Source organism: Mauremys mutica, chromosome 2, assembly GCF_020497125.1.
Source record: "Mauremys mutica isolate MM-2020 ecotype Southern chromosome 2, ASM2049712v1, whole genome shotgun sequence".
Classification (NCBI taxonomy): Eukaryota; Metazoa; Chordata; order Testudines; family Geoemydidae; genus Mauremys; species Mauremys mutica.
The window spans coordinates 185,297,301-185,321,870 of record NC_059073.1 but is presented as its reverse complement, the minus strand read 5'-3'; the positions used below and the strand labels follow the sequence as shown (position 1 = coordinate 185,321,870).

General features: G+C 44.1%; 1 protein-coding gene across 2 annotated transcripts in view; it reads left to right on the top strand.

Annotated features, from left to right (window-relative positions):
- RPRD1A (regulation of nuclear pre-mRNA domain containing 1A) overlaps positions 1 to 21,520 on the top strand; it is a 74,099-nt gene extending 52,579 nt beyond the window's left edge. For both annotated transcript variants that reach the window (XM_045004536.1, XM_045004540.1), the window contains exon 7: positions 16,402 to 21,520. In XM_045004536.1, coding sequence (XP_044860471.1) covers positions 16,402 to 16,551 — 150 coding nt within the window. In that variant the 3' untranslated portion in view covers positions 16,552 to 21,520. The remainder of the gene's footprint in view (positions 1 to 16,401) is intronic.
- The last annotated feature ends 3,050 nt before the right edge of the window (positions 21,521 to 24,570 follow it).

Below are 24,570 nucleotides of genomic sequence, written 5' to 3'. Positions count from 1 at the left end.
CCATATGAGAGACATGTATCCCATGCATGGAGCATAGCTCCTTCTTAGTAGCATATATATGGCGGGGGAGAGGAGGGAGCAGCCTCAAGGTCTGGTTGAGCCAGAGGATCTGTCGCTGTTGTGTAGGACCTCCCTTCCCACCTTTCTCTCATACTCCCAGCACAGAGCCTACTTCCGTCAGTGGGCTAGGGCAGCCTCTTTGGAAGAGCTCTGCAGCGGCTGTGTGGCCTGATGAAAAGCTCCCTTTCCTCTTCTTAGACAACTGGATTTGTCCCTCAATGCATGTGTGAGATGTCATCAAAAGGGTTCATCTAGCTTATCAGAATATGGCTTTGGACAGTGCCCTGAGCCAAACTCTAATTTAAGTTTTAAAAAGCTGAAGAATCAGTTACATCAGAGTCCCTAAGGGCACTTATTTGTGCTCCTGAAAGGGGAAATAGGATAGCAATAATCAGATTTAACGTAGGTCAAACCCTATTTGCTTTGCACACAGAAATAGATTAATTAGTTAAATCATGTATAGCTTGGACCCTACCAAATTCACAGTCCATTTTGGTCAATTTCATGGTCACAGGATTTTAAAAATAATAAATTTCATGATTTCAACTATTTAAATCAGAAATTTCATGGTGTTGTAATTGTAGGTGTCCTGACCTAAAAAGGAGTTGTGTGAGGAGGGGGGGTCGCAAGGTTATTGTAGGGTGGGGGGTTGAGGTACTGTTACCCTTGTGTGCTGCCTTCAGAGCTGGGCAGCTGGAGAGCAGTGGTTGCTAGCTGGGAGCCCAGCACTGAAGGCAGAGCTGCTGCCTGCAGAGCTGGGCCCAAAGTCAGCAGTTCTGACTGATTGTTCTGGCCGCCCAGTTCTGAAGGCAGCAGCGCAGAAGTAAGGGTGGCATGGTATGGTATTGCCACTCTTACTTCTGCGCTGCTGCTGGTGAGGTGCTGCCTTCATAGCTAGGCACCCAACCAACAGCAGCCACCCTCCAGCTGCCCAGCTCTGACGGCAGTGCAGAAGTAAGGGTGGCAATACTGCAACCCCTCTAAAATAACCTTGCAACCCCCCTGCAACTCCCTTTTGGGTCAGCACTCCCAATTTGAGAAACACTGGTCTCCCCCATTAAATCTGTATGATATAGGGTATAAGAACCCAAAAGACCAGATTTCACAGGGGGAGACCAGATTTCACGGTCCGGGATGCGTTTTTCATGGCTGTGCATTTGGTAAGACCTATTTGTAGCCTGATTTTTAGAGATGCTCAGGACCCATATCTACCACTGAAGTAAACGGGATTGTGGATGCCCATCATCGTTGAAAACCCGGGTGTAATGAACTCTTCTGCCTTGCTATCCCCTCACGTAAAATGGATATATATCAACCTACTCATCAATAAGGTCATTATTGTTAGGTAATGTGTGTAATCATAGGACTGGAAGAGACCTCGAGAGGTCATTTAGTCGAGTCCCCTGCACTCATGGCAGGACTAAGTATTATCTAGACCATTCCTGACAGGTGTTTGTCTAACCTGCTCTTAAAAATCTCCAGTGATGGGGATTCCACAACCTCCCTTGGCAATTTATTCCAGTGCTTAACCACCCTGACAGTTAGGATTTTTTTCCTAATGTCCAACCTAAATCTCCCTTGCTGCAATTTAAGCCCATTGCTTCTTGTCCTATCCTCAGAGGTTAAGAAAAACAATTTTCCTCCCTCCTTGTAACAACATTTTACATACTTGAAAACTGTTATCATGTCCGCCCGCTCAGTCTTCTCGTTTGTTTAATCTTCCCTCATAGGTCATGTTTTCTTGACCTTTAATCATTTTTGTTGCTCTTCTCTGGACTCTCCAGTTTGTCCACATCCTTCCTGAAATGTGGTGCCCAGAACTGGACACAATACTCCAGTTGAGGCCTAATCAGCATACAGTAGAGCGGAAGAATTACTTCTTGTGTCTTGCTTACAGCACTCCTGCTAATACATCACAGAATGATGTTCGCTTTTTTTGCAACAGCATTACACTGTTGACTCATATTTAGCTTGTGGTCCACTGTGATCCCCAGATCCCTTTCTGCAGTACTCCTTCCTAGGCAGTCATTTCCCATTTTGTATGTGTGCAACTGATTGTTCCTTCTTAAATGGAGTACTTTGAATTTTTTCTTATTGAATTTCACCCTATTTACTTCAGACCATTTCTCCAGTTTTTCCAGATCATTTTGAATTTTAATACAGTCCTCCAAAGCACTTGCAACCCCTCCCAGCTTGGTATTGTCCGCAAACTTTATAAGTGTACTCGCTATGCCATTATCTAAATCATCGATGAAGATCTTGAATAGAACTGGACCCAGAACTGATCCCTGCGGGACCCTGCTCATTATATCCTTCCAGCATGACTGTGAACCACTGATAACTGCTCTCTGGAAATGGTTTTCCAACCAGTTTTGCACCTACCTTATAGTAGCTCCATCTAGGTTGCATTTCCCTAGTTTGTTTATGAGAAGGTCATGCGAGACAGTTTCAAAAGCTTTCCTAAAGTCAAGATATACCACGTCTACCACTTCCCTCCTGTCCACAAGGTTTGGTACCCTGTCAGAGAAGGCTATCAGGTTGGTTTGACACGATTTGTTCTTGACAAATCCATGCTGACTGTTACTTATCACCTTATTCTTTTCTAGATGTTTGCAAATTGATTGCTTAATTATTTTACTCCATTATCTTTCTGGGTACAGAAGTTAAGATGACTGGTCTGTAATCGCCTGGGTTGTCCTTATTTACCTTTTTATAGATTGGTACTATATTTGCCCTTTTCCAGTCTTCTGGAGTACTGTAAGTGGTAACATTTACCAGAATGCATACACACAATCCTTTAGTAGCTGGGGATCTGGTGAATCCCAGGCCCTGGTCTATTTTGAGATTTTTTTCTTGAAACTTTTTTTGATATATTGCTAATTTTGCATAGACATCAGCACAAACAGCTGGCTCTGTTTTACCTGGAGTAAGGGGTTAGTGATGACACAAAGATTTCCCTTTGTACATACAGCCTTTTGTACATACAATGAATTGGTTTAATTGGAGGAAGCCCTAACAGACTCTTTCACTGAATCTTCCCAGAATCCTGTGGCTGTCATTGTCCACAGTAGTTCATGGTGGATAGGAATTGTTTATGATTTAGAGAAAGGGGAGTGGGAGGGAGCAAAAATTTGTTTTGAGAGGCCTGCCCAAAACTGATAAAACCAGCTCTGCATTGACATCAGCATGGCTACCTGTAGGCAAACAGGATTGTGGATATCCATAGCAGAGAGCTAAGGACAAATTCATACCCCTTTAGGAAGTAGTTTAATCAGTTACATTTATTTCAACCTAAAATATCCCACTCTTGAGTCAAAAGGATATTGTTGAATCAGACAGTCCACCTCCTTTCTTCACCTCTTCCTCTGTTGTCCACAGGTTAATTTAAATGGGAGAAAATAAAATTGTTACTTCATAAATTAGGCTTCTTGGGTACTAAGGGATAAATTCCCTGACTAGTGACCTTAATTGCTTCTTCAGTTCTTTTTTTTTTCTTTTCTTCACAATAGTGAATGTCGTTTGAGCAATATATAATTTCTTACTTTCAAATATGCTACAGTTGTCTCTGCTAAATGCTCATTTTAAGTCCTGGAGCTAATTTTTGCACTTGGACACACAAGCATAACTTTGCTTAAGTCAGAGTTATGTGCATGGATCTCAGGGTAGAATTCAGTGCTTCATGAGAACCTGCAGGAAACGCCTTTTGAAATGAAGTATATATGTCCAACAGGTGTGATTTTAAAGTTCAGCTAATAGATATAGCAAAGAGTCCTGTGGCACCTTATAGACTAACAGACGTATTGGAGTATGAGCTTTCGTGGGTGGATGCACCCACGAAAGCTCATGCTCCAATACGTCTGTTAGTTTATAACGTGCCACAGGACTCTTAGTCTGGATCTGTAAAAGCAGCAAACACGGCTACCCCTCTGATACTAATAGATACAGTAAATATTTGTGTCTGTATTTCACACAATTGTTCTTAAACAAGTTTGTGAAAACCTGCTTTTCTAAAGGAGAAGAACAAATTCATCATTTTGAATATCAAATCTATTTTCAAGCTGGCCCACCTTAGCTTTCAGAAATTCATTTTCTTTGAATGGCTCCATTGTCAGTAGGTCACAGTTTCTATGCTGCAGGCAATTTCCTTTTCATTGCTCTCAGTTCCAAAGTTTGCTGACCTTTAGTGTACCTGTCTCTTACTGTACAGTGCATCGGCGTTAATACTCTGTTCCAGCCCATTTACTCAGTACTGTTCTTCCATGACTAATCCGGTGTTAACTATGATGTTTCAGAACTTCCCAATGGTTTTGACAGGAGATCAAGGCTTGAATATTTAGTGAAATTAAAAGCATCTGTTGGGAACCTGTCATTCTGGGGTATGGGATTATATTTATGGCCAAATTCTTAACTAGCATAACCTCTTCAAAATACAGATAACAGAACTATAGGAAAAGAGACAAACTCAGTCACAACCAGGAGATTACTTATGACCTATTCTAGTGCCACTGGTCACATGACTGTGCCAGTGGGCAGGGGAGACCGATCTGAGAAGGAGCTGTTATCTGGAAGGAGAACTGGGTCTAGTTGGGCAAAGAGTGAGACAAAGAGCTGAGGGAGGAAGCCACTGAAATTGGACAAGGAGCCTGGGAGTGAGGTTGGAACTGGGAGCCAGTGGAGAAGGGAATGACTGGAGGCCAAGGTAAGAGAAAAGGAAAAATTGAATGAGGAGATGGGAAGTGAGGAACTCGGGCTGGTTGGACAAAGAGACTGAGGACAAGGAGCTAGCGGTAGGGGAAAGTGGAAATGACGGGACAAGGAGACTGGTACTGGGAGTTGGGTGGACATGGGCTGGGACAATGCGGGGGTTTGGAGGGATGAGACCAGGACTTGCTGGGTAAGACGACTGGGTTTGGGATACGTAAGCATGCGGTATGGAAAATTGGGCTGGCTAGGTAAAGAAAATGGGTCTGGGACCAGGAGCGAAGGGTATGAAAGAGACAGGACTGAGACAAGGATGGATTGGAGCAGAAGGGGCTACATTTGGAGGAAATGGGCAGAAGAGTCTGTTCCCATTAGGGCACAGTCCTCTCCAAAGCCTGGAATGGAACCCCCAGTTCCTGAGTCTCACTATTCCTCTGCTGTCAGCAAATATCTGTGAAACCTACTGGTAAAGTGTCTCATCTCCCTCTAGTGCAGCTCCACACAGTGGATGGCAACCTACTATTGCTGTCAGTTACTCTTTAACTCCAGTGGCAGAGGTCTGTGTACTGGATCTAAAGTTTCCTTCAAGCCTGCTTATAGTCCATGTGGGTGTAAATATGATGCCAGAGGATGGTATTTTGGGGTTGGTTTGTTATGTTTTATTTTTTCTTTCATTTTGCTTTTTAGAAAACCTAGGAAATTGCACACATAAAACCTACTTTAAAAGAACATAATTAAGGTTGCAAAGTCAAGCACTCAAAAGTTAGGAAATGTCAGAATTAAGGTTGCCTATGCAACCTTAATTTGCCCCCATACTTGTTCATGTGCATTATAGTATAGTCATTAATTACATGATCACATATATTTTTCCACTGGATCCCTGTCTCTCTCAATGTTTTTCCTGGCATTTCCTAACTTTTTAGTTCTGGACTTTTCAAGCTTAATAAGATTATTTTAACATACAGTAGAACCTCAAAGTCATCATCATCAGCAATACACTACCAGCAGAGAACCTCAGAGAGGTTGTTTGTAACTCTGAAATGTTTGTAACTGAACAAAATGTTATGGTTGTTCTTTCAAAAGTTTGCAACTGAACATTGCCTTAATACAGCTTTGAAACTTTACTGTGCAGAAGAAGAATGCTGTTTTCCCTTTTTATTAGTAGTTTACGTTTAACACAGCACTGTACTGTATTTGCCTTTTGTTGTTGTTGTTGTTGTTGTCTCTGCTGCTGCCTGATTGAGAACTTCCAGTTCCAAATGAGGTGTGTGGTTCACTGGTCTGTTTGTAACAGTGTTGTTTGTAACTCTGAGGTTCCACTGTACTTTTTTTGTCTGTAGTTGTTTGTATACAACTTTCTAAAAATACCAAAACTCAGTTTAATGCCCTAAATTCTTCAGGAATGTATTTATGTTAAGTGCTGGAAAGCAGGCTGATCTTGACTCTTGTCAAATTTAAGACACATTCATCTTTCTGATGGCTGGTTAGGGTAATCTCACTCCTCTAACCCTGAAGTCTCCCCTTTCTAATAAAATTGCAGTAGGAGAGGGTGAAGAGTTCTGCTTCAGTTGGGATGCAATCCATAAATAAATGTTCTGTTTCCTTTCTGAAGGTGGAAGGCTATACAGCCAGTGTCCAACCCTTGTTGGCCTTCATAAGAATCTTTGAAACCAAGAAGGGATCCAAACCCTTTCAGTATTGACATCACTAATGGATATCTATCTTGGACTGCGTAATTAGTGGTATATAAGATGAAATACTCCCTAAATGTGTCTTTTAGGTAAAAGTTAAGGATTTTTTTTAAGTATGAGTAAACAGAGGCACTCAGGGTAATGTGATTTGTGCAGCGTTTCTAAGCTCAGTGACAGTGTCAGGAATAAAGCCCAGAAGTCCTGACTCACCTAGTCTTGCTTTATCCATTAGACAACACTATAAATGCATATCCTGACATAAATATAACGTTGTATATGTAAGTGTACATACCATTAGGTTCTATAATAAAATAGCAAATGATTGCGTATATATAGTAGTAGTAGTAGTAGTTTATTCTGCAGGTTTAATATGCCCTAGGAGTTAATTCTGGGGAAGTTCTGTGGTCTGTGTTATACAGGAGGTCAGACTAGATTATCACAATGGTTCTTTCTGGGCTTGGAATCTATGAATCTATGAATGTCACTCTGATAGCACTCCAGGGTTATGTACGCACCATTATGTAATATGTAACTATGATAAAATAGCAAATCATTGTATACATGTTTAGTAATAGTTTATTTTGCATGTTTATTATCAATCTTACAGCACTCCAGGGATGCTTAGATGACTGCAGTTGTGTAGAAACATTCAGAGTACAGAGGCCAAGATTTTCAGAAGTGATTAGTGATTTTGAATATCTGAATTTTGATTCCCCAACTGGAAACACCTTCATGGGGGTTGTTTTTCTAGAAACTGCTGAGCATTTATGCTCTGAAAATTGGCCTCCACCCCAAGTTGGGCACCCAAAATCACTATGAACATTTGGACAAATACAGAATTTTAGTTGACTGTGTTAGGGAAGTACATGAAAAATTAGGTAATTGGATTCCACAATATTTATTGCTTCATAAAATCTGTTCTGTGTAATTAAAATTCTAGTCCTACATGAGGTTTATAATGGAAAAAGCTTTTGTTCAATATTCCTGAGATGGATGTTAATATGGGAATGCTTTGTTACAAGTGGAAGGGAATTTTAGTGTTGTGTCAAGCAATTCTTTCCTGCTTTCGGGAGCAATTTGGAATTAGGCTTTATCCAATGCTAAGCCCATTAGTTCTCTTTAAGGAAATTAATATTGGCTAGGTGGTGTTAGGCTTTTTGCCAATTTTTAGCTCCTTTGGACAGTTTGGTTTTGCATAGGATTCCATTGAACCTCTCCTGCATTGTTTTATATCATTTTTATATAATTACTGAAGCCAAATCTACTGGCTTCAAGCTTTCTGTCAGCTCCTTAGAATCTGATACCTTAGTGTTGGACCTCTAGCCATTTGTGTTCTGAAACTCGTGAATCTAATGCAATGAAATGTTATACATATTGCCAAATTATTTGCCTTCGTGAACCATAATCCTTATTCTTTCCTTTAATTGGACATTTCTGCCACCTACATCACCAAAGAGTTCTCAAGCATGTGTTCATGCATACTGGACTAGAAACAAATGAAGATGAAAGCATAAGATTATCATCAGACTTTTAGATTTCAAGATCTTTATGGCAAAGGACCATGTCTTTGTATCTGTGTGTGTATAGAGTCAATCCAATATGGATACTACTGTAACCTAGAATATTAAACAGTACGTTATATTGCTGTAGTGTCCAAAAGACCCAATCAGGATTACATTTTCCACCTCCAGAGCCTCTTCCCAACAAAGGTGATCTGGACAAATATCTTTTTTCCTCCCTTTTAGCAAATGATATGCAATTCTATAGAGCTTTCTTATAATTCATATAATAGAAACATAGTAATGTGAATACAGCTTTGTTCTGTATAGAGTCAGCAAATGTTTGAAGCTCTGTTTCCTAACTGTAGATCATGTATTATTTGTACTGCATTTAGTACCTCATGGGACTCTGATTGAATTGCTAGTGATCACTTTTGCTTTGATGACATTAAGAACTATGTTTGTTTTCTGATCCTCTTGGGTTACATGAACCTCACATTGCCTGATACGTCATTTTGGATGGTCTGTGACTCTGTGTCAATTAATATAAACAAAACAAAAGATTTGTTGATTGGGGCTGAGGGCCAGTATTTCATCTCCGTGCCTCATTATATTGAGGTTAACTCCTCGCACCTATGTGTTTAACTTCTAATTAGGAACTTGGGATTTCTCTTTGACACCAGTTTACTTGCCACCCATATTGGTGTATTAACAAGGTCATGTTATTACCAGTGGTTTAAACTCTCTAAAATCTGGAGATCTTGGATTTGGTCAGTAGCCAAAATCTAGGTCCGTGTGACTGGACTAATGTAATGGTCTTTGGATCAAACTTCTTTATTTGTCCATCTCCTATTTAGGTACTATTCAAAATACAGAGATGTGTTTAAATTTATTTTCCATACCTTATAAATGTCATGATCAGTGTCCTGTGTGGACATGTATATGGTGTATATAAACTTTGCTCCTAGCTGGCAGTTGCAACTACAGTCTCTGCACTAGTGACTCATGGCACTTTTAAAGCTTATCTGCAAATGTTTCCCACCCTGCTATATATTTTAGAAATGGTATATTTTTCTTGGAGTGATTGCTCCTATGCATTCCAGTTAGGTGTGCGTGCCGCACGTGCACGGCTCTTTGGAAGATTTTTACCCTAGCAACTCTGGCGGGCCGGCTGGGCGCCCCCTGGAGTGGCGTCGCTATAGCACTGGATATATACCCCAGCCGGCCCGTCCGCTCCTCAGTTCCTTCTTCCCGCCCGTGACGGCCATTGGAACAGTGGAGTGCTCCTTTGACCTCCACATCCCTAGCGTATCTCTGGTTCTATTGTATAAGTGTTTATAGTTAGTTTAAATAGTTAAATAAGTTAGTTAGTTAGTGTATTAAGGGGAATTAAGGGGGGCTAGCCCCTCTTTTTCCCGAAACGGTGCGGGCTCATGCCCAAGGCACCGGGGTTCAAGCCCTGTTTGGCTTGCCAGCGGCACATGCCGATCGGTGACCCTCACGACTCCTGCCTGCGCTGCCTCGGAGAGTCCCATCGAGCAGATAAGTGCCCGATTTGCAAGTCATTTAAGCCGCAGACTAAAAAAGAGAGAGACTTTAGGCTAAAGCAGCTCTTAATGGAATCGGCACTTAGCCCTATGGTGCCGACCCCAGCGGCTCAACAGTCCTCCTCGGTGCGAAGCGCACCAGCGGTCCCGAGCCGGTCCGGTACCGAGACTCTTAAAAAGGTACAGCCGGCACCGGCGCCCCGGCACCGGTCCCTTTCTCCGGCGAGGAAGCGAAAGACGGCACAGACGGCCACCAAGCCTCCTGCACCGGGACCGCTCACCCAGCCACCGCCGGCACCTCCGGCACCGGCTGTGGTGGTGCACAGACCATGCACAGTACCGTCGACTCCGGCGCCACAAGAGCCGTTGAGTCCGGTACCGCCCTGCTCCCCGGTGCAAACCGTGGTCGAGCTGCCTCTCCCTTCGACGCCCGAGACTTTCTCGACGGCGAGAGAGCTCATAAAGCTCACAGAGGCACTGTGCCTCCGGCCCCCGGCACCGCCGGTGCGGGCTGTGCAGTCGGTGGGCAAGCCGGCCATCATGAGGCCACCTTCCCTTGTCGGACGGGATAGAAGGCGTTCCAGGTCCCGGTCCTGATCCCGATCACGGAGACGGTCGCCTTCTCGCAGATCCAGGTCCCGGCACCGGTCACGCTCCCGGTACCGTTCTCCATCTCGGCGCCGGTCGCAGTCCCGGAGACGATCCCGGTCCCAGTCTCCTGACCGTCGGTACCGAGGAAGGTCCAGATCCCGGTACCGCTCTCGGCACCGCTCATCGCGAAGCCGCTCCCGCCGACGTCGGTCGAGATCGCGGTCGACCTCCCGGCATCAGCACGGTCGATGGTCCCGCTCCCGCTCCCAGCACTGCAACGACCGGCACCGATCCCCGGCACTGTCCAGGGACAGACCGGCGGCATCGATGGCGCAGTCCCTGAGCACCGCTGCCCCCCCGTGGCCTTCTCGCCAACCTTCGGTCGCCTCTCAAGCGGGCAGCGGTGGTGATCTCCGGGCCGACCCCCAAGGGCAAGACCACGGACCGCAGCAGTGGGGCTTCTGGACCCCCTGGGCCTATCACGAGGCTCAAGGGGTCCCCTTCCCTCAGGGACCCAGGGCCTCCGACCACAGGGTGCCGGAAGCCACGGTCAACAGGCCTCCTCCATCACCGCCGGTTGAGGCTCCACCGCCTCCTGTAGCGGCAGAGCATCCCGCAGACGCGGAGGCTTCCCACCCCATGGACGAACCACCTCCAGAAGCCATGGGCCAGGGCCTATCCTCGTCTTCCTCACCGGATGAGGCGGTGGCGGGGGCATCGACATCAGACCCCCCACCGATTGACCTGCGGGCCCACCAGGACCTGCTTCGACGGGTGGCACACGCCATTGCCCTCCCGGTCAAAGAGGTCGCTGAAGATGAGGACCCGGTGACCAGGGTGCTTGGAGCTGAGGCCCCGCTGTGGGTGGCCCTGCCCTTTATCAGGACTATCCAAAAGAATGCCACTACGATCTGGCAGTCGCCGGCGTCCATCCCTCCCACCGCTCGAGGGGTGGAACGGAAATACTTGGTTCCCCCCAGCGGGTACGAGTATCTTTACACGCACCGAACTCCGGACTCCCTCGTAGTACAGTCCGTGAATGACCGGGAGTGACATGGGCAACCCGCTCCGGCGCCAAAATCCAAAGACGCATGGAGAATGGATCTGTTGGGCTGGAAGGTCTATTCGGCCGGTGGCCTCCAGCTACGGATTGCAAATCAGCTGGCTCTCCTTGGTCGCTACACCTATGACACTTTGGTGTCCCTCTCTAAATTTACGGAGCTGATCCCAGCAGCCTCCCGACCGGAATTCTCGGCCCTTCTTGAGGAGGGCAAGAAAGCCTCCCGGTCCTCCCTCCACGCCTCTCTGGACTCAGCAGACTCAGGAGCCAGAACCCTGCCTCAGGAGTCACCATGCGGAGAATTTCCTGGCTGCAGGCCTCCACCTTGCCGCCCGAGGTCCAGTATACTCTGCAAGACCTCCCTTTCGACACTAAGGGCCTCTTCTCAGAGAAGATGGACTCGAGGATTCAGACCCTCAAAGATGGTCGAATCGCCATCCGCACCCTGGGTATGCACACACCGGCTACCCAGCGGAGGTCCTTCCGGCAGCAGCCATACTGGCCATTTAATCAGGCCAGGTCACGGCCTGATAATGGGCGCAGAGGCAGGCTGAACCGCCGTAGACCATCGGGCAACCGGCGTAACCAGTCCCAGGCGCCCTCCAAAGCTCCTCAAGGGCCTAAGCAGGCGTTTTGATGGGACGCCCGAGGACGGCCCATCAGTCTCTTCACCGGATCCTTCCCCGTTATTTTTCAACCGTCTTTCCCACTTCCTCCCAGCGTGGTCCCAGATAACAACGGACAACTGGGTTCTGCGCACGGTAGAGTCTGGTTACCACCTTCAATTTGTTTCGCTCCTTCCCTCCCACCCACCCTCCCCGTCCCTCTTCAGGGACCCCTCTCATGAGCAATTCCTCTTGAAAGAGGTCGAGACTCTGCTGAGTTTGGGTGCCATAGAGGAGGTGCCGAACGACATGCGAGGCAGGGGATTTTATTCCCGATATTTCCTAATCCCTAAGGCGAAGGGAGGTCTCCGACCTATACTAGACCTCCGAGAGCTCAACAGATACCTGCTCAAGCTCAAATTTCGCATGGTAACCCTGGGGACCATCATTCCCTCCCTGGATCCGGGAGACTGGTTTGCCGCCCTCGATATGAAGGACGCGTACTTCCATATCGTGATTTACCCTCCCCATCGACGCTACCTGCGGTTCGTAGTCAACAACGTGCACTACCAGTTTGCGGTGCTGCCCTTCGGCCTTTCCACCGCGCCAAGGGTCTTCACCAAGTGCACGGCAGTGGTTGCCGCAGCCCTCCGCCGTCGTTGCATGCACGTGTACCCGTATCTCGACGACTGGCTGGTCCGCGGGCCATCCCGCCAACTGGTAGCAAGTCAAATGGCAGAGATCCTAGCCCTGTTTCAGTGCCTAGGCCTTCTGATAAACGCCAAGAAGTCCACTTTAGCTCCATCACAGAGAGTGGAATTTATCGGAGCGGTCCTGGATTCCAATTTAGCCAGGGCCTGCCTCCCTCGACCTCGGCACCAGGCGATGGTCTCCTTCGTCCGGGACCTACAATCCTTTCCCACAACAATGGTGCGATCCTGCCTCCGCCTCCTGGTCCACATGGCGTCGTGCACGTTCGTGACTACGTATGCGAGGCTGCGCCTTCGCCCGTTTCATACTTGGCTTGCTTCGGTGTACTGGCCGCACCGCGACCCCATAGACATGGTAGTCACAGTCACGAAACCGACCCTCGCTTCACTCAACTGGTGGCTGGACCCAAAGGTCGTGTGTGCCGGAGTCCCATTCCGCCCTCCTCGCCCGTCTGTCACCCTGACCACGGATGCCTCGGAGTTGGGGTGGGGGGCACACCTCGGCGACCTACACACCCAGGGTCTCTGGTCGCCCCGAGAGCTCTCCCTACATATCAATGTCATGGAGCTGCGGGCGATCCGCCTCGCGTGTCAAACCTTCCACGCCCATCTTCAAGAGCGCTGTGTGGCGGTGTTCACGGACAACACGACGGCGATGTTTTATGTCAACAAGCAGGGCGGGGCCCGCTCCTCCCGGCTTTGCACGGAAGCGATGCTCCTGTGGGACTTCTGCATAACCCACTCGATTCACCTGGTAGCGTCCTTTCTTCCAGGAGTGCAGAACACGCTGGCCAACCGTCTCAGCAGGTCGTTCCTCTCCCACGAGTGGTCCCTTCGTCCAGATGTGGTGCACATAATTTTCCGAAAGTGGAGGTTTCCCCATATAGACCTGTTTGCCTCCAAAGAGAACAGGAAGTGCCACCAGTTCTGTTCTTACCAGGGTCGCTCCCGAGGCTCCCTGTCGGACGCATTCCTGTGCTCCTGGACGGATCGCCTCCTATATGCCTTCCCTCCGTTCCCACTCGTACATCGGGTGCTACTCAAGCTTCGGAGGGACAGGGCCCGCCTCATACTCCTCGCTCCGGCCTGGCCGAGGCAGCACTGGTACACTCTGCTGCTCGAGCTCTCCGTACGGGATCCCATTCCCCTACCGTTATGGCCGGACCTGATAACGCAGGACTTTGGCAGGCTCCGCCACCCGGACCTACAGTCCCTCCATCTTACAGCTTGGTACCTGCGTGGTTGACCCACGCGGAGCGTGACTGTTCGGCAGCTGTGCAGCAAGTCCTGATGGAAAGCAGGAAGCCTTCCACTCGCTCAACCTACCTCGCGAAATGGAAGCGTTTCGCACTCTGGTGCGATCAGAGAGGCCTTAATCCGTTCGTTGTCCCTATTCCAACGATCCTGGACTACCTCTGGTCTCTTAAGGAGCAAGGTCTCGCGGTCTCGTCTTTGAAAGTACACCTAGCGGCCATTTCCGCCTTTCGGCCGGCTGTAGGTCACCGGTCCATCTTTTCCGATCCGATGGTTTCCCGCTTCCTTAAGGGCCTAGATCGCTTGTTCCCGCCAGTACGACGCCTGGCCCCGTCCTGGGATCTGAACCTAGTTCTAGCCAGGCTCATGGGAGCCCCCTTCGAGCCCTTGGCCACGTGTTCCCTGCTATATCTATCATGGAAAATGGCTTTTCTCGTCGCTATAACTTCAGTGAGACGAGTTTCTGAGCTTCGTGCCCTAACGGCTGGTCCGCCGTATACCATCTTCCATGGAGACAAGGTGCAGCTTCGGCCACACCCGGCCTTCCTCCCTAAGGTGGTGTCGGCCTTCCATTTGAACCAGGACATTTTTCTCCCGGTCTTTTTCCCAAAGCCGCACGCCTCAAGTCGTGAACAACAGCTTCACACCCTCGACGTCCGCAGGGCCCTCGCATTTTACATACAGCGAACGAAACCCTTCCGATGTTTGCCCCAACTGTTCGTAGCGGTTGCTGATCGCATGAAAGGCAAGCCGGTCTCCTCTCAAAGGATTTCCTCCTGGGTAACTTCATGTATCCGGACATGCATCGAACTTGCTCGAGTGCCGGCTAGCCACCTCACCGCTCACTCTACGAGAGCGCAAGCCTCGTCTGCCGCCTTCCTGGCCCATGTCCCCATACAGGACATCTGCAGAGCGGCCACCTGCTCTTCCGTCCACACCTTCGCTTCCCACTACGCGTTGGTGCAACAATCTCGAGATGACGCAGCCTTCGGCTCAGCAGTCTTACACTCTGCCACGTCTCACTCCGACCCCACCGCCTAGGTAAGGCTTGGGAGTCACCTAACTGGAATGCATAGGAGCAATCACTCGAAGAAGAAAAGACGGTTACTCACCGTTGTAACTGTTGTTCTTTGAGATGTGTTGTTCCTATCCATTCCAGACCCGCCCTCCTTCCCCACTGTCGGAGTAGCCGGCAAGAAGGAACTGAGGAGCGGATGGGCCGACTGGGGTATATATCCAGCGCTATAGCGGCGCCACTCCAGGGGGCGCCCAGCCGGCCCGCCGGAGTTGCTAGGGTAAAAATCTTCCGAAGAGCCGTGCACGTGCGGCGCGCACACCTAACTGGAATGGATAGGAGCAACACATCTCGAAGAACAACAGTTACAATGGTGAGTAACCGTCTTTTACTGTGTGCTGTTTTAAAGCGTTAAATATATGCCTTATATAGCATCTTGCTTCATGTGAAGAGACCTAACAAATCAGTAAATAATTGTCTGAATTACAAATGGTTAACCTATATTCAGATACAGAGTCAAAATCTGATTACTTTATTCAAGACATTCTGAGGCACTCAGATACCTCAGTGATGAGTGATGTTCTAAATACATATCAATAAACAATTGTGTAGGTAAGGTGAGTACCAATTGGCCTTTATTGTTATTAACAACTCTTTATCTTGTGGATATGTGCTTAATATAATAATACTTACAGTATTACAAATTACTTTGAAAGTAATCCTTGTAATATAGTGATTAGAGAAATGTCTCATAAATAATTATGCCTATCTGTACAGATGTCGGATGTCATTTTTAGTGTAATTGGACAATTATATGTACTTAATATATATGCAGTACAGACGCTTTTAATGTATACATTTGGTTATACTTCAAAACACTGAATTCTAAACATTTTACCTACCTGCTGTAAAAAGTGTTATCAAAATGATAATCTAGGAATATGCAGCAGTCATTAGCTGCAGTTTCCAATGTTTTCATGTAAGAGCTGTATAGTGTTTAGAGCACAGCAGGGAGCAGGAAAGATAGGTTCTACTTCTTGCTCTGCTCTAATTCCCAGTGGCATGTTGGACAAATCATTCAACTTCCCTGTACCTCAGTCTAACCATTTTTTACATTTGGCCTATCCTGCTTGGCGTTTCTAGTGCTTTAATTGAGAGGAATTGAGCGGCTGCAGCTCTCTTGCTAGTGTAAATGACAAGTAACTTTCTGGATGTCAGTAGAGTTATGGGGCAAGTGAGAAGAAAATCAGTCACAAATAGCTTTAATACCATGTATAATACCAGAATAATCCCATGCTATTAGTCACATGTAGACATTTCTACAACTGTATTATCTACGACTGGCATCCTTTTTATTTAGTCACAGGACAAAGAAAAAGCCCCAAAAATAAAATGTACAGTGACCTAAATCAATCTCTTGAGCAGTATTGTGATTCCTGAGCTATCTGGGAATCAAACACTGGTTCCAGCAGGTGATAAACTCTACTTGGAAAATATCTGGTTGTCTAACTCCTCACCTATAAAAACATATTTAATTACCTCTCTTGCTTAAGGAAGTCTTTATCAAGGAAATGTCAGTTAAACACTATGGATGAGATTTTGAAAATCCCACCATGAAAGCAACAGTGACTGAAAAATAATCTAACGGCAACTACTTTTGCATTACAGGAATACAAGCGCAAGTTAGCCAGAGTATCCCAGGTGCGAAAAGAACTCAGGTCACGCATCCAGAACCTTCCTGATCTGTCTCGACTTCCCAATGTCACAGGCAGTCATGTGCACCTACCATTTGCTGGAGACATCTACAGTGATGATTGATTATAAGAACCTCTATTTCTATAGCCTCTGCTCTTCTGTGGAGTGAGGGGTAGGTCAGACTGATTGATAGTCCTGTAGTATTATTTTTGTACATTGTTGGAGAGTGGCGGTAAAAAAAAAAAAGCTCCAAATAATTTATAAGAATTGTTTAAAATATTGGTTTGTTTACTGTTTTATTGGCAAGTGAACATATAGGTACATTTATAGAAGGTGGCATCTGTATATTATTACGTTAAAGAATGGGTAATTATCTTAAAATATTCTTATCTTTTGTACAGATTTTGATCAGGTGCCCTGTAAGAAACTGATAAGTTTCCACTTTATTTTTTTTATGCACCCTCTACTCAGTGTAGTTCACTATATAATCAAAGTATACATTTAAGTTGCCACATTTCAATGGCTAGTGAGGCAATGGACCATTATGGAAATCACATCTGATGTTTATAAGAAGACTACTACAATTTATTTTTATGTGGAGAGTGATGTTGCTGGTTATTTATTAAATTAATTTACTCACCCCCAAATTAAACTACTGCTTTATTTTAAAGTAAATGACATTAACCAGCTTTGAAAGTGGAAAATATAAATCATGTTAAATTGAACATCTTAAGTGACTCAAACTTGTGCATAATTTTAATATTTAAAAGTAAACATTAAAATACTGAATTAAAAGCTACACATATTAATTAGTACAATAGAAATGCTTTTTTTCCTGACAATTTGGTTTGTAAATTGAAGGCCCACTTCTTTGTACAATAACCCCTTTCTGCCACATCTGTCTCCATTAACAAACCTGATCCCAGAAATGGGAAGTCATTCCACAGCTTTAACTATAGTATGCAGTGGTTACTCAGGACCATACCTATTTTTGAATGGCCATAATTAAAATTTGAACGTACTCAAGTACCATTTTACTTATACAGCACGATGATACTACAAGTAGAATTTTGTTGTCTGTGGAAACTTTGGGTCAAAGCATCCTCTCCCATGGAGAAAGAAACCTGTCTAAAGAGGCAAATGAGTACCACAGGTCCCCTGTCTCTAAGCCTCCCAGTAAACATCTAGATCTTGGTCTCCTTTTCTTACAAGGAGGGGACTTTCTCCCAAAAAATCTAGGCCACTGTGTGTATTAAACTGCAGAAAAATGTTGCTGAACGTATGTTTAAAAACAAACTCTATCACTGTATAAATGTGATATTTGTACATGAGTAACTAAACTTATGAAAATAAAGTTGTTTACCCCTTGCTTTTTAAAACACTACGAGGCAGATGTTTAAGGGTATTTAGGAACCTCAAGATGTAGCTAGATGCCTAGTGGGATTTTCAAAAGTGCCTTACTTGCCATTAATAGGAGTTAAACACTTAGGTGCTTTTGAAAATCCCACTAAGCTCCTAGCTGCATCCATAGGCCCCTAAATACCCTTGAACATCTGACCAAGTGTTTGTTTGTTTTACCGTGTGAGACTTTATTAAGTGTTCTAGCAAGAGATTTGCCTAGAGAAGGTCTTTCATTGTAAACATTCATAGCAATATTAACAAATATCCACCTTTACTCATACTTGTCATGCAGACTAAAACGTTTTACGTCAGTGTAAGCATAAATAAAATTTACAGCCAATTAACACAGTACCCCCCCCCCCCACAAACACACACATTACATACTTTAAAACAGTAGTTTTTTAAATAAAATAGACTGAGATGACTCAGTATAGTCCTGGAGTGAAATCCTGGCCCTACTGAAGTCAGTGAAAGTTTTGCCATTTACTTCAGTAGGTCCAGGCCCTGGAATACTTGTTAACTATCAGCAGGATATAACAGCCTTTTAAAAAAAAATCCATATTTGGACACAAGCACATACAGTCAGATTTTCCCCTTTTGCAAAAAGTACCGCAAATGGGCTGTAGTTAGATGGAAAAACCTATGGAGTGAAATTACAGGGTTTCTGCACAGCATCATTACTTCAGAATAGGGTTTGGCAGCCCACAGCGGGTCTCAGATAGTTTGGACCTTCACCCCTGGATTTCTCTGTACATCTGAAGGTAACAAAGAAATTGGGTATTTACAAAGAGGGCCAGACTCTACATGATATTTCCTGGGACTGTTCCTATCCTCCCTTATAATATACCGTCTAGACTGCTGCTGGCGTAGCCTCTCAACCCACGCCTGGTCCCAAAACACTCCAAGTCCCTCTCAGGTTTACATGCATGAAGAAGGAACCTACGGTAATTAAATGTGACAGGATCAACATTCATTTTTGCACACTGTACCCTATAATTTGCAAGAAGACAATACTATGTAGAGTTGTTTTCATTGGGAGTTTCCCACCCAAAAGCCAGATTAAGGGGTGGGAAGATGCTTGATGGTCTGAGCTCACCAGCCATCAACAGATTTATAGCTATTTGAGTGGCCTTTCTACTCTTTTTATCATTCCACAGTGAAAAAACTGAGTGGGAAGGATATGGACCATAATTATAACAAAGGAAACTAGCTGTGTTTTCTTAAGCAGAGTCAGGTATGTAAAAAATATCCATAGTCATCTTTTCAAAAGTTGAAGACTATTTGAAAACTTAGACCTAGATTAAGACTTTCATGGTTTAAATATGTTCTAATCCATTAAAAATGTAGCTGTATAAATGTGTATGCACACACACATTATTGCTGGAAAGAAGAACTCTCTTTTTGTAAAGCATAGTACAAATTTTCTTATAAATTAAAACTAAAAATCAGATCAGTTATTTCATGAATCATAAATGCACAGAACAAATCAGTAGTCTCAATCCGTTCCAAAGCCGGGGGACAGCTGCCGCCATTGAAGTCACTACGTGTAGAGGTCTACTGGTGTAGAGTTCATTGTAAGGTCAGAGCCTGGATTTTTAAAATATTTTGTTGTAAAAAGTTTAAACATCCATTCCTTCTCCACCTGCCTGATTCAGAAAAAGGGCAGAAATCAATGTCTAAAAGTCAAGAAAAATCGGCATTCAACTCCTCAAGGACAGAGAGAAAGCTAGACACTGACTTCACTCTCTTATTCTCTTCTTAAGTTTTAGTAATATTGTTGTGTATCTATAGATGTATATTTAGAAGTGGTTAAAGACAAGATTTAGGAAAAATATATTGACAAAAATCAGACTTTTCCTTGAGATGAACATTAATTTTGATATAATTTTAAAGTGAAAGTTTGAGAACTATACTTTTCCTTGGATAAAATTTGCTGTATCTCACTGTTAATGTTTTTACCTCACGGAACTTTTACTTCTGCAGTGTGCTTTGTTTGTTTGGGCTTTTAATAGCCACTCAAAATTAGTTTGAAAACAAATTTGTTTGTCACTAAAAGTATCTCATGGTAGTGGATGAATGGTGCCCCAACTGTCTGTTTTCTGTGGGCGTGACATCACAGTATCAATGAATTTGAAGATTTAATACTGTAACACCATTCCCAGATTCACTGGAGGACACATACTATACAGTAAGACACAACAGCAACCCCATAGGGTTAGTAGGTATCCTTAAGTTCTCAGGTACCAAAATGTAGCATATATACCTGTGCACAGGATTGTTCCCAGGTAGATAAAATGAGGTGTAGTCACCTAATCTGGATAAAGTTGTATTTTGGTAATGTGACACAATTGCACTGAAATCCAAATCACCTGCCCAAAGAAAGGTGGATACTAGATGCAAATTTTTTTAGCTCAACAAATGTTACACCTTGAAGTGGTTTCTAATAATAAAAAATTAGATCCTTCAGGTGAGAGAGACACATTTATTTACTCAGCTATATTCTATAGTTATCAGTTTTTAGTGAAAAAGCATGGACATAATCCTGCAGTCCTTATTGTATGAATAATATCTACTTGCAGGTAATTCTGACGGTCTCATGAAGTAATGACTTTGAAGATAAAGCCATATAGTTGTAAAACTTTATAAAAAAAATCTGTCTAAAAATGCCTATTCTCCATGTTTTTGTGATCTTACAAACAAATTTAAGATTCTTGGTTACAAAAGAATTGTAACTGTTGAAAAAGATAAATTGCTTCCTCTGTAGAAAGTTAATTTCTAGATTTCAGTAACATTAGCTTATCTGTTTTACATTCAGCTTCAACCTTTCGTATATTAAACCAGTCAATCTTTCACGATTCCCCCTCCCACCCAACACAATGAAAACTACATGCTTTAAAATCTAGAAGTCAGTGGCAAAACACCCATGAATTTCAGTGTCTGCAAATGTGTCCTCTAGTGATCACCAAAATTAACCCTTCCATAGAGGGCCATCAAAAAGCCTATGCACCACGTGGAGGACTTGCTCGTGCATAGGCCTTTTTCTGGCCCTCTGCCTGTAGGTAAAATTAAACTTGTAGTACATATGGTAATAGAAAGTTATAGAGTTATTGTTGAAAGTTTAGTGAATCAGCTGCAATGGCACTATTTTTAATGGGCTGGTTTTCTATTAATACAAACACTTGGGATTCTTGCTTACTTTTCTCATGCCGCTATTCCCACTATTTGTGTGAATAAAGCAGTTAGGATCTGGCTGTCAGCAACACACTCTTAGAGAATCAACTTAAAAATCTTAATAGGAATATTGATTATCTTTTTTTAAAATGGATGGCCATTCCGTCTTTGAACCTGTCTCACTGTGTTAAATTATCTTAATAGATCAACATCTCCATCTTACTATTTAGAAGTTGAATTCTGATTTAATCTTTACTACATTAAGAAGTATCCTAGTAAGCATGATCCTTTTTTGTGGGAATTTGCAAAAATGCAATAACAGCACTTTGTAACTTGTTTGCAACAGAAATTTACTCATTTGTTGAACGCTGACAAGAAAGATGTTTGAAATGTAAAAATGTTTTTCATTATTGTGCACTGCTCACAGAATGTGTAATTCTTGTGTAATTTGTCCTCTAAATAACACCTCAATGTATAATGTTTTCATATTTAAAAGAATAAAATGTAAAAACATCGGAAATCAACATTGTTTAATGCTTATATGCCCAACCTATATACTCTGAAATGTCTATATATAGCCTCCATATATTGTTCTGAATAACCCAAAACCATGCCACCATTTTGACTGCAGCTAGTTTATAATAATTTTAATGATTACATTACTCTTTCTCAGTTGAGAGAAATGGCACTTTTAAATGAAGGGTGGAATTTGTTCTAAAGGAAAAATATATAGTTTTGTGGTGAGTGCCTCTAAAAACTGTTTAAAACTAAAGAAGTTATCAATTGAAGCGACAGAAGAATCCATTATAAAAAGAAAAATCATGACAGTGATTACACTTAGTGTCTTCTATTTTGAAAGATTTACCAGTTTGAGAGATTCCCTGTACTTAAAATGGGGACCATAATTTCTGAAATGGGGAATATCTCAAAATGGAAGAAAGTTTAAGCATGATTGCTGTACCAAACTGATTACTGTTACCATTTTGTTTTCTTATATGCGGTGTTGTTATAGCCAGGACTAACTTCTATTGGTGAAAGATACAAGCTATCAAGCTTAGGATGAGCTTTTCTTTAGGTCTGGGAAATGTACAAGGTGGAACAGATTGTTTAGCACATGTTGTTAACACATATTTCAAACGACTATTCAAGGTGAAGCGGCCAGTTAACATTTCTCCAGTCATAGGAGGATGGGAGGGGGAGAAAAAATAGCTGGGAGGGGATTAGGGGGTTACAAATTGTTGTAATAAACCATAAATCCAGTGTCCATATTCAGTCCATGATTTTTAGTGTCTAGGAAAGTTATGAGTTTAAACTCCCAGGCTTGTGTTTTGAAGGTGTTGTACAAGCTTCCTTTGAGGATGAGGATTGAGAAGTCAGATATAGAGTGATCTCTTTGTGAAGTTGTCATAGGTCTCACCCCCACTTAGAGCTGTTGGGTTCCAAGATGGGGACCTGCATGGACTCCTCTAAACTAAAATCCTAGTTTAGATCTGGTAAAAGCTGCCACCACCCAATAATGTACGTGTATTGGGACACAGTCCTTCCCCAAAATCCTTGGGGATCCCAAGAGCCCCAAATCCATGGAGTTCTTACACCTAGGAGAAGTAAACCATTCTCCCCTGCTTCCTCCCCCTCCCTTCTCCTAGGAGAGATACTGGGATTCAGCTACAGAGGGATGCCTCCCTCCTCCCCTTTCCCTGAGAATTCACCCAAGGAAAGATCAACCAAGTCCTTAACAGAAAAGATTTATTAAAGAATAAAAAGAAAGTAAACTGTCTCTGTAATACCAAGATGGAACAATACACAGGGTCTAAACTTATCAATCTCTGGAGAGAATCCCCCCTCCTTTCTTTCTCAGTAAAAGCAATAACAGTACAGAATTAAAGAAATTCTATAGCAAAACACACAATTGCAAATACAGAAATAACAATATAAAAATACTAGTTCCCTTTCTAATACTCACTAGCTTGAATAGAAGAAATTGTTGCAGAACTCTGAGAGGACTTGATTAAGACGTCTGGACTCCTTTAATTCCAACTAGCGAGTCACTCAAACAAAGGACACAGGAAAAAAAACTTCCCTCCACAGGGATTTTTAAATTATCTTGTCCCTGATTGAACACCTGACCAGAGGACCACAGGTAGAAAAAAAAACCTTAACCCTGAACTAACTGTTTATGACAGAAGTGTTCAAACACAGGTGATAGGGTGTTTTTGTCTTTTATAATTTTTCTGTGTGAGTTCATTTGGAGCATACTGATTGTCTCATTTCACACACAAAGTTGTTATTGGGGCATTTAGTGCACGGGAAGAGGTATATCATATATTGTGATAGGCACGTGTAGGACCCATCGATCTTGAAAGGTATGTTGTAGGGATTATTGATCATCGTAGCAGTTGAGATGTGTGCAGGTTTTGCATCTGTTGTTCTGGAAGGATCGGGTGGTTTTCAGTTGGTGTATCCTGGTCTGGGTGGAGCTACTTCTGATGATGAGCTTGGAGAGGTTGGGAGGGTTATTTGAAGGCCAACAGCGGGGGTTCAGGAAAGATTTCTTTAGGATGAGGGCCCCATCAAGTATGGGTTGTAATTGTCAGAGGAGGGTTTATTTCTGTGTTGAAGCAGGTTCTCTTGAGGTATTTGAGTGGCCCATTTCATGATGTCATCCACTTCTCTAGTGGAGTGTCTTTGTTTGATGTAGGCAGTTTTAAGTGTGTTAAGGTGTATATCCCAGATTTTCTCCTCAGAGCATATTCTGTGGTATCTGAGTGTCTGGCTGTAGCTAAATTTCTTGGGGCTTGGCTACACTTGAAAGTTGCAGCGCTGGTGGAGGCTTTCCAGCGCTGCAATTAGTAACCGTCCACACCTGCAAGGCACATCCAGTGCTGCAACTCCCTGGCTGCAGCGCCGGCTGAACACCTGGTCTGGTTGGGGTGTAGCGATTGCAGCGCTGGTGATCCAGTGCTGCTCGTCAAGTGTGGACACACACCAGCGCTGTTATTGGCCTCCAGGGTATTAGCAGATATCCCAGAATGCTTTTATAAATTACTCTCTTTGTTTTGTTGTGAACTCGGAGCTCCGGAGCTCCGTTGATCCCAGAGCTGCTTATCTAAAAAACAAACACAGCTCCTGTTTGCTGTGATCACTCTGTACCTGGCTGTGAACAATCAAATGAGATAATGAGGCAGGCAGGGAGTGAAAACAGCGGGGAGTCCATTGGATGCAGCCTGTTTGCAATTAAGAGTTAAGACTAAGGGATCGGGAACATTTTCTGATTTTTCAAGGCAGGAAGCTAAACACACAGTGTTGGCTCCAAAAATCCACTCTCTCTCTCTCCCCCGCTCCCTGTCACACTACACCACCCCCCACCCCCCTCTTTTGAAAAGCATGTTGCTGCCACTTGAACGCTGGGATAGCTGCCCATAATGCATCACTCTCAACAGCGCTGCAAATGTGGCCACACACCAGCGCTGTCCCTACACAGCTGCACAACCAGCGCTGTAACTCCCAGCGCTGCAACTTTCAAGTGTAGCCAAGCCCTTGGTGTGTTTGGGGTGGTTACTGGATCTGTGA